This window comes from Andrographis paniculata, unplaced genomic scaffold (genome assembly GCF_009805555.1).
Source record: "Andrographis paniculata isolate CXL003 unplaced genomic scaffold, ASM980555v1 Contig11END, whole genome shotgun sequence".
NCBI lineage: Eukaryota > Viridiplantae > Streptophyta > Magnoliopsida > Lamiales > Acanthaceae > Andrographis > Andrographis paniculata.
Window position 1 is genome coordinate 2,746,881 of NW_026137391.1, and position 11,507 is coordinate 2,758,387.

The window sequence follows — 11,507 nt, forward strand, 5'->3', positions numbered from 1 at the left end:
AATTGTGAAACGAATGCAACTTGACGTCAACATATTATGAAGTTCGATCTAAGGCCGAACCACGGCCTAAAAATGAGAGGATTTATGATAGGATCAATTTCTTAAATTAGCCCAAACATCTCTGCCTGGGGATAATAAATGACATAGGGGATGATCAACCCTTATTACCACAATTTACTGAAGTAGAAGACGACGAACAATACCCTAGTCCAATTCACCGGATTGTTCCGGCATTCGAAGCGCAAGATCCACTAGACGAGATTAATATAGGGGGTAGTCCCATGATTACTCGAGTCAACATTTTACTGGATATTAGTCATAAAGATTGACTTGTCTAACTAATCAAGGAGTTTAAGGACTGTTTCGTATGGGACTACGATGAAATGCCCGGTTTAGCTCGGATTCTTGTCGAACATCGACTACCAACAAAGCCTAATTTCAGGCCTCATAAACAGCCTTTGAGGAGGTTCAATCTAGATATCCTCCCAAAATTTTTTTTTTTTTTAAAAAAAGAGGCTTTTGCAAGCTAACTTCATACGAACTTGTTGGTATCCTGAATGGATTTCTAATGTTGTTCCCGTGATGAAAAAGAATGAATGGGAAGCTACGAATGTGTATTGATTTCAGAAATCTTAATCTTGCAACCCCTAAAGATAAATACGTAATGCCGATAGCTGACATGCTTAGGGATATAAATTTTTGTCATTTATGGACGGTTACTCACGTTACAAGTCAAATTTATTTAGCCGAAGAGGATGCACACAAAACGGCTTTTAGATGCCCATGTGCGATCTAAATTTGTTAATAGATCGTAATGCCATTTGGTTTAAAGAACGTGGGAACAACATATCAACGCGCTATGAATGCTATTTTTCATGACTTAATCGATACATCCATGGAAGTCTACATTGATGATGTAGTAGTTAAATCTCAAAGTTTTGATGATCATTTGGAACACCTTAGACAGTCATTTATTTGCATGAGGCAACATGATCTCAAAATAAATCCGACTAATTGTGCATTCAGTGTCCGAGCTGGGCAATTCCTAGGTTTTTTCATTGATCATCGAGGGATTGAAGTCGATGTAAATAAAGAAAAAGCAGTCAAGAAGCTCGGACCTCCACGGATCATCAAAGAACTTCAAATTTTGATGGAGAAAATTAATTTCTTGCGACGTTTGATCGCCAATGCAGCGGGGAAGATGAAAGCCTTTTCGGTATTCTTACGAGGGAATAAACAGCCCTTCGAGTGAGGGGCAAAGCAATAAGAGGCTTTCCAGTAAATTAAGAATGTGTTGGCCTCACCACCGATTTTAACTCCACCCATCCACGGACGACCATTAAAATTGTATATTGCGGCTACCGAAGACACGATTGGATGTTTACTAGCGCAAGATGATGCTGGGGGGTAGGAACGTGCTATATATTATCTCAGTAAGATATTGAATGATGTAGAGACCAGATATTCGTCAATTGAAAAATTATTCTCATAATTGTATTATGCTTGCACAAAGCTAGACTATTATATCGTACCATTTGAGACGAAAGTTCTGTGCAAATTCGATCTTCTACGATACCTCTTGAGTTGCCCTATTTTGCGTGGCCGATTAGTCAAATGGACTATGCAACTTTCATCTTTGGCACTCACCTATGAACCGTTGAAAGCTGTAAAAGGGCAAACTATCGGTGATTTTTTATCCAAACATCCAAGAATGATCCAAACCTCAGATATTCAGCTGAATATATTGGATTGGAACCATGGCGAGTCACTTTTGATGGTTCAAGTACGTTTGATGCAGCCGGCGCAGGAGTTGTCATTACCAGCCCCAATGACAGAGTTTGGCATTTCGCATCGACTTCTCAAAGTAAGCACTAACAATGAAGCTGAATAGGAGGCATTATTGCTCACCTTGCATTTTTTGGAGTCAAAAAATGTCATAGCTGTACATATTCAAGGCGACTCGCAGCTCATTGTCTGACAAGCTTTGGGTGAGTTTAAATGCCGAAAGCAACATCTTATCAGTCTCTTGCGTGAAGTGCAAACACTCCTATAGCAGTTCCAAGAAGCTATTTTAGGAGAGATCCCTTGTGAAGAGAACAGCGAGGCAATCGATCTTGCACAATAGGCGTTAGGATTTAAACGGAAAAAATGGGATGTTCGTATTAATTGCATCGAAACCAATAAGCAGGCTGATTGGCAGCAGCCCTATATTGATGAGTTGATAAACATAAATTAGATTAATTCAAAGAGGATTCAAGACAAGCTTCTAAGATATACCTTAGTCGACCAAGATTTATATCGTCGACGCCCCGACGGAACATTCGCTCGTTGTTTGGGTAGTGACGAAGCAAAAAATGTTATGGCCGAGGTTCACGTAGGCATTGCAGGCGCACATCAGTCTGCTGCTGCTAAGCATTGGAGTATTTTCAGGTATGGATATTTTTGGTCAACTATATCACGCGATTTTGTTGTCTATGCTATAGGATGCGAGACATGCCAACGACATGGCCCCAAGAGACGAGCACCAACCGAGGAGTTGCATTCAATTATTAAACCATGGTCATTCCGATGATAGACAATGAATATTATCGGTAAAATGTATCCCCCTTCTTCCAAAGGACATTATTTTATTTTGGTGGCGACCGACTATTTTACTAAATGGGTCGAGACAATCCCTTTAACGCAAGTTAAGCAAGCGCAGGTAACTCGATTTATTAAATTCAATATTATACATCGTTTTGGGATACCTCAATCCATCACGACGGATCAAGGGACTGTATATACAAAAGTTAAAGTGCAATCCTTCGTAGCTCAATATGACATACAATTAATCTACTCCTCGCCATACTATCACCAAGCTAATGGATAGGCCGAGGCGAGTAACAAGACACTGATTTTGGTGATTAAAAAATCTTTGGAGGAAAGGCCGAGGCGAGTAACAAGACGCTGATTTCGGTGATTAAAAGATCTTTGGAAGAAAACCTAAGGGGTTGGCATGACACACTTGAAGAGGTATTATGGGCGTATCCTAATGCAAAATCATCGGTTACAGGAAGTACACCTTTTCGATTGACTTATGGGCATGACCCGGTACTACGTTTATAAATTATAGTCCCATCATTACGAATCGTACGACAAGCTAAACTTCCAATGATCGAGAATGACCTATTATTACTACAAGAATTAGAGACAGCCCTCGAAGAACGTTTGCGTGCATTGGATCATACTTGTATAAAGAAAAAAAAAAAGTTGAGAGAGCATACAATAAATCAGCTCGACCAATATTTTATCAAAAAGGCGACTTTATTTGGAAAGCAATTTTGCCCGAAGCACTGAAGGATCGAGATTGGGAAAAATGGTCGGCTAATTGGGAAGGTCCCTTTATCGTCCTAGCTAAATCATCTCGAGAAGCATATAGGCTAATGTACCCTGAATGTGACAAGCTGAAAGTGGCTATTAATGACAAATACTTAAAAAGATATTATCCATCAATATGGGATGATGAATAGAGAACGTCACCACCCATAGAGTTTAATGACGATGAAGACAACTAATCAAATATTTTACAAAAGTATCGATCGGATAAAAAATTCATCGAAGAGATCAATCATTTTATCATATCGACACTTTTGTGGGGGCAATTTGATATCCCAAATAAATATATATTATTTGGGTTTAATGGACGAGATGATAACTCAATTCAACCCAAGCGAAGCCCAAACCCAAGTCACGACCCAAATAAAATAAATATCTAGCTAGATTTGGATAATGAGAAGATATGTATAAGATAAATGAGGTGTTTGACAATTAGCTGTTAGCTGATTTGATTAGTTGTTAGCTTATTCAATTAGCTGGTTTGACTAGCTGAATATTTTACTTGTTTATGTTAAAGTGTTTGATAAAATAACAATTTTGTACTAGTTGTTTATAAGTAAAAATGACAATTAAGGAAATTTTATATTTTATTTTCAAAATATTTAGTTGAATTTTATCGATTGATAAATTTTTTTAGAATTTTATTATCAATTTTAAAAATTACGGAAAATTTATTAAGATATCTATTTTTATTATTTTTAAAATATTTTGTAAAAATTAATGCAAGTTTATTGAAATATATATATATATTTATTAGAAATAGTATAAATATAAAAGAACAAAAATCATTAGTATATGTATTTTTATTAGATTAATTTTTATAATTATAAATTATATGATAAAAAATACTATATAAATGAATCAATAGTATTAATATTTTTATATTATCTTTATTCTAAACAATTTAAAATTTTTATAAATAAAATAATTGACATATAAAAAATAATTATTTTAAATTTATAAATATGAATTTATAAGTTTTTAGAATAAAATATATCCAAGTAATTAATAAATAGTGTAATAAAAAATATAATAATATATGTGAAAACATTAATTAATTTTAAGAGTAAATAATAAATAAGAAAAACTTAAAATGAAAAAACTAATCTGAAACTCTGAGAAATACAATTTTTTCAAAATCAATCTTTTAGATCCAATACGCTAATTGAAAATGCTAATTTACCGAACATCAAAATTAGCTGATTTACTGATCAAATATCTTATATAAGTTAAAAGCTTTCGAAAAAGCACGCTCAAAATCTTAATTAGTTAGATTTGATGAGATTTAATATATATATATATATATGTATTATGTGATTTATGGGAGACGATGCATACATCATAATTTTACTCTCAAATTTAATACAATTTATTTTTTCCTATTACTTTTTCTCCATGCAGCCGTTTTTCTTTTCTTATTCTCTTTTTGCTTACTTTTATCTTCTTTTTCCTGTTGCTTTTTTTAATTTCTTGTTATATCTTCTTTTTATTTTTCAATTTTCTTCTCTTTCTATCTTTGTTCTTTTTTTCTTTTTTTTTTTTTTTTCTCTTTTTGATTTATTATTTTTGGGAACACAATTTTGGATCCTTTTTTTAGGAAGTCGGAGAACTCAACCGATCTTTGGCAGATTCTTCCGGATAAATCGCCAAAAAATATTTTGAGCGATAATAATTCTACAATTATTTTATTATCATCCCATATTTAACAACGTATGCTTTCTTGTTCGATCTTTATATCTCAATATATTCTACAAGATTAGGAAAGAAATTCTCCATCTAAGATGCAGTAGATGCTTTCGATCTTCATTGATCCTTAAATTTCAATAGAATATTAATTCTACAAGATTAGAAAATAAAACTCTTAGACGTAAGATAATGGTTCTAATTTTGCATTCTTATTCGATCATTATATTTCAATAGATTTTTGTTATACAAAAAAAAATATATTATTTAAACTTAAGAAATTATGCATTTAATGGGAGATAAGACAACCTAATTGTATAATCCAAATTGGCGAGGCAAATCTTTGGATAAGATATAATCTAATTAGATTTAGATAGAAATAGTGTATATATATATTGTTATGAGAAAACGAGAAAGAAAGCAAATAAAGAATACAAAGATTTTACGTGGTTTGGTGACAGTGTGTCAATCTACGTCCACGGGCAGGAACCAGAGAGATTTTATTATACTGATTTAGAGATTTACAATTATGTCATCCGACTAAGAACCATAGCTGTCTATTTATAAGCACCCCAAAACACCCTAAACCCTAAGCCTATTTGTTATTAATTAGAATAAGCTCAAAAGGAACCCTGCCAATTGAAACAGCCCTTTCGCTTTGGTTTCGAGTCGGGTAGACCGCTAAATCCAAGTCACGTTTCAACAATCTCCACCTTGACTTGGAGTTTCTCCAACCGCCAAAGGTAGTATCTCTCAGTCGTCTCCTTCTTGCCAGATGCCCCGAGAGGGCTTTACCTCCTACGAATATTCACCAAGTTCAAGCAGTGCTCAAACTTCTCCGTCGGTAGCGCCTTTGTCAATATATCAGCTAGATTGTGTTCTGTAGGTATTTTCTGAATAAAAAACTTATCTTCCTTCAGAACATCACGGATAAAATTCAACCTTACATCAATATGTTTGGTTCTCTCATGATACACTGGATTTTTAGTCAAACTCAAAGCACTTTGACTATCACAGAATAACACCGGTTTCTCCACCTTCATACCCAAACTCTGCACCAGACCATGTAACCAGATACACTCCTTAATACCTTCAGTCATTGACATGTATTCTGCCTCAGTCGTCGACAGTGCAACCGTAAGTTGTAAAGTAGACTTCTAACTGACTGCACATCCAAACAGAGTGAAGATAAAACAAGTCAGTGATCTTCGTTTCACCAAGTCACCCCCGTAATCAGAGTCTGCATAGCCAACAAGACCATCACCATGGCCTTTATAATCATATACCAGACACGCTCCTTTCAAATATCGCAAGATCCACTTTACAGCTCCCCGGTGAGCTTTACCCGGATTAGCCATAAACCTGCTCACCACACTAACCGCATAAGCGAGATCCGGTCTCGTACATACTATCGCATACATAAGACTTCCAACTGCATTTGAATATGGAACCGTCTTTATGTAACTAACCTCTTCATCTGTAGTCGGTATAGTGCTTCGATCAAGTTTAAAGTGTTCCGCCAAAAGGGTACTTACCGGTTTGGACTGATCAACAGAGAATGCCTGCAAAACTTTATCAATATACTTTTCTTGAGAAACCCATAGCCGTCTTGCTTCTCTATCATGCCAGATCTCCATACCAAGTATTTTCTTTGCCGCACCCAAATTCATCTCAAACTCACCCTTTAGTAGAGCCTTCAAGTCATTAATTACATCCATGTTCTTAGCTGCAATTAACATATCATCCACATACAACAGCAGATACACAAAGGAATCAGTAGAAACTTTCTTCGAGTAAACACAATTATCAAACTGATTACGAGTATAACCATTAGACACCATGAATGAGTCAAATTTCTGGTACCATTGCCTCGGAGACTGCTTCAAGCTATACAAAGATTTCTTTAACAAGCATACCTGGTCCCCTTTAGAACTGTAGAACCCCTCCGGTTGAGACATGTAAATCTGTTCTTCTAGATTACCATGAAGGAATGCTGTTTTTACATCAAGCTACTCCAGCTCCAGATCAAAAGCACCCACCATTGTCAAAAGAACCCGAATGGTTTTGTGTTTCACCACAGGAGAAAAGACTTCATGGTAATCGATTCCATCCTTCTGTGAAAACCCTTTTTCCACCAGTCTCGCCTTGAATCTAGCAGGTTCAACACCAGGAATTCCCTCATTTCTTTTAAAGACCCACTTGCATCCCACTGGCTTCATCCATTTTGGTAGTGCAACAAGATCCCAAGTCTTGTTCTTTTCAAGAGACTGCATCTCTTCATTCATTGCCATAATCCAGGTTTCTGCATCTTTACTCGCCACAACTTCTTTATATCTCTTTGGCTCATCAGAGCCAAGATCATCACCAACCGCCAGTGCATAAGCCATATAATTCATGTCACATGTATTGACACATCCTGCAAACCTAACTGGTTTCTGAATATTTCTCTTTCCCTTTCTTGCTGCTATGGAATCTTCAACCCTAGTACCAACGTCATCAGCTTCCCCCTCAATCGGTTTCCCTTGAGGTTTTGACTGATCTGGTTGATCGGATTGATCAATAGTATTATCCTGTTGCTCTTCCTCTAACACAACTCTGTCAAGAGTCTCAAACTCCACCCGCTGGTTAGCACCACAATCTTTTGTACCTGCAATACTTTCACAACCTATACTCTGATCAAGCATAGCAGATTCATCAAAGGTTACATCTCTGCTAATAAGAAATTTACCAGGATTTTTACCATATGTACACCACAGTCGATAACCTTTTACTCATGTTGCATACCCTAGAAATATGCATTTTACCGCCATCGGCTCTAGCTTACCATCATTCACATGAGTGTATGCAGGACATTCAAATATTCTTATATTAGAGTAATCAGAGGGTTTACCGGACCATACCTTATGAGGAGTCTTTAAGTCAATTGTAGTTGATGGAGATCTATTAACCAGATAGCTAGCAGTGCTTACTGCTTTAGCCCAGAATTGCTTAGATAAGCCAACAAATATGCGCATACACCTAGCACGCGCCATGAGGGTTTGATTCATTCGCTCTGCAACTCCATTTTGCTGTGGTGTGTGTCGTACAGTGCGGTGCCTCACTATACCTTCTTTATTGCAGAAATTATCAAATGGAGCATTGCAGAACTCCAACCCATTATCAGTTCTTAGAGTCTTGACCTGTTTACCCGTCCGTTTTTCAACCATGGTCTTCCACTCCTTGAACTTCCCAAACAACTCATCTTTAGTCTTCAGAAAGTACAACCAAACTTTTCTCGAATAATCATCTATAAAAGTGACAAAGTAAGAACACCCTCCCTGCAATTTCACCGGAGAGGGACCCATAGATCTGAATGAACATACTCCAGAATTTCTTTTGAAGTGTGATGACCGGTACTAAACCTCACCCTGCGTTGCTTCCCTTTTACACAAGCCTCACATAATTGAATTTTACCTAGCACATCCCCACCAAATAAACCTTGATTGCTCAACACAGACAGCCCTAGCTCACTCATGTGACCTAATCGACGGTGCCACAAATTTGTCCTGTCATCATGTTTATCCAAGAACTGGGATACCGCCGCCGTTCCCATCACTGAACTACCCTGTAGAAAATAAATTTCATGCTGCAGTTTTCCCTTCATCATTACCAGAGCACCTTTCAGGACTTTCACCCACTCACCTTCACCATGATATTTTAAATCATTCTTGGCTAAGGTGCCAAGAGAAATCAAATTCTTTCTGAGTTCAGGAACATACCAACAGTCAAATTTCCTGATAGTACCATCATGCAATTTTATCTGCACTATCCCGCTCCTTTTTATGGCTAGAACCCCATCATCACCAAACTTCACCGTTCCATTCCACTCCTTAAAAGAAGTGAGTAGATCACGAGAGAACGTCATATGATGAGAAGCACCGGTATCCATAATCCAGGAATCAGCAATACTAGCACTACACGCTGTCAGAACTTCACCAAAGTCTCCATCATCAGAACTGTCTTGTACCACAGCAGCACTGCTGCCACTATTACTAGAATCAACTTTTGTATTTCCCTTCTTCTGTGGACAATCCCTTTTAACGTGTCATTTCTCCTTGCAAAGATAACACTTAACTTTGCTAGAGGATTTTGATTTTGAACTTGACCTCCCATTCCCGTTACTCCTCTCTTGTGGTCTTCCCCTACCTGCAAACAGACCTGAACAAGAACCCTCTTCCAGAGAAACCTTTCTTTTCAATTCTTTGGACATAAGGGCATTTTTCACATCATTAACAGAAATTGTAGTTCTACCATATAGCATAGTATCTACAAAATTCTCATATGAACCAGGTAGTGAACACAATAAAATTAGGGTTTGATCTTCATCATCTACTTTAACCTCAACTCCTTGAAGATCAAGAATGATACGGTTAAAGGTATCAAGATGATCCTTTACCTAAGTACTTTCGGACATCCGGAGAGTGTAAAGACGTTGCTTCTAATATAGCCTGTTCGTGAGAGAGTTGATTTGGTACTTCTCACACAGTTTATTCCATAACCCAAAAGCCGTTGTCTGATCTACAACCTCCCGTAACACCTCATCAGTAACTGACAACAAGATCGCAGAATGAACCCTTGCCAAAATCTCCTTATTTACCTCCTCCTTCGTGTCTTTAGGAAACTTGTCTTCTCTCTCTAACGCAGCCGCACATCCTTGTTGAACCACAAGTGCCCTCATCTTGACCTTCCAGAGCGTGAAGTCATTCGACCCATTAAACTTCTCAAGATCAAACTTATACGAGGACATCTTCAATCAATAAGATATGGCTCTGATACCACTTGTTATGAAAAAACGAGAAAGAAAACAAATAAAGAACACAAAGATTTTACGTGGTTCGGTGACGGTGTGTCAACCTACGTCCACGGGCAGGAACCGGAGAGATTTTATTATACTGATTTAGAGATTTACAATTATGTCATCCGACTAAGAACCATAGCTGTCTATTTATAAGCACCCCAAAACACCCTAAACCCTAAGCCTATTTGTTATTAATTAGAATAAGCTCAAAAGGAACCCTGCCAATTGAAACATCCCTTTCGCTTTGGTTTCGAGTCGGGTAGACCGCTAAATCCAAGTTACGTTTCAACATATATATATATATATATGTATAGACCATATTTTTCTTTCCAATTTTTAATGTAATTTTGTCTGTCTGCTTTTGTGATTATTTTCTTTCTGCTTCCTTTAATTTTTTGTTTATTTTTCTTTTATTTTCCTTTTTTTATCTTTTTCAATTTTTTTTTTGATTTATTATATTTGTGAACACGGTTCCGTATCATTTACATTCTTACTTATCTATCTTTTATTTTTTTTGTTTTATTCTCTTTTATCTTTCTCTATTTTTTCTCCTTTTATGATTTATTATATTTGTAAACATGGTTTCGAATCATTTAGTTTCTTGTTTATATATCTTTTTTTTTTTTTTTTTTTTCTCTTTTTCTCTTTGTTAATTTTTTTTTTTTTATACTTGATTTATTATTTTTGTGAACACGATTTTGAATCATTTACCGTTCCGCATCCCATTTTTTTAAGAAAGTCCTAAAATCAATTCGATTTTTGACGGGGCGCCGAAAAATATTTTAAACGACAGCAATTCTATTATAAGATTGTTTGATATATCTTTCTTTTTGTATTCAGATACTGAAGAAAAGATTTGAGCTGCATCGATGTCTTCCTCTCTCGATCTTTCTTTCTTTCTGATAGACAAAAGAAACACAGATCGATAACAATCAATGGATTCTACACGTTTGACACGTGCCCTCTAAGTCCCAACCAATTATTTTGCTCCACGTGTAGTGGTGCGCCCACATTCAATCCACTTGGCTAATTGCGTAGGGTTCACCACTCCAGGTATGCGTACTCCCTCGCTCCTCAGTAAAAGTGCCACCTCCGCATAGCCCCGCGCCGTCGGCTCGGCTTCCGATATCTGGCTCTTGCCTGAATTAACCGCTACGGCGGCCTCGGCTCGAGCCGGATCAAATTTCTGCCCAAACAACGTACCGTTGGTCAAGTATTCGTGAGCCATACAGCCGGCTAGAAGCCGATTGGATTTAGATCCCTTAGACGGTGTCGTCGTTGCTGTTTCTTTCACAGTAACGGCGCGTCGTCTAACGGCCGTTGGAGGAGGTAGAGGTGGTTTTGATGACGTGGCGCCTTCTCTCCGTTTCTTGAATCCTCTGGCCAATTGGGAACTCATCCTGGCCGTCGGTTTTAATGCAAATCTTAATTTTTCAAAAGGTTAGTTGAATAAAACTGCAAGAAACCTGTTCAAAAATTTAAAGTAGGAAAAAAAAAGGACGAAAGTGCAATTACAAACAGTAATTTGGTAGGGATGCGATTGAAGAAGAGCGGCGGATAGAAAGCTTTTTTAGAAAGAGAACGATAAAGAGGTACAAACCGGTCTTGGATA

The 11,507-nt window shown here is 37.0% G+C and overlaps 1 protein-coding gene across 1 annotated transcript; it reads right to left on the minus strand.

The window, feature by feature from the left end:
* Positions 1-10,548: 10,548 nt before the first annotated feature.
* LOC127250352 (uncharacterized) lies at positions 10,549-11,507 on the minus strand. The gene has a single exon (XM_051273598.1). It carries the CDS (start codon positions 11,292-11,294, stop codon positions 10,875-10,877), a length of 420 nt encoding a protein of 139 aa, XP_051129555.1. The 5' UTR covers positions 11,295-11,507; the 3' UTR covers positions 10,549-10,874.

What these genes read in the sequence shown, in the direction of transcription:
- LOC127250352 (XM_051273598.1), bottom strand. Translation starts at nt 11,294, where the DNA reads ATGAGTTCCCAATTGGCCAGAGGATTCAAGAAACGGAGAGAAGGCGCC.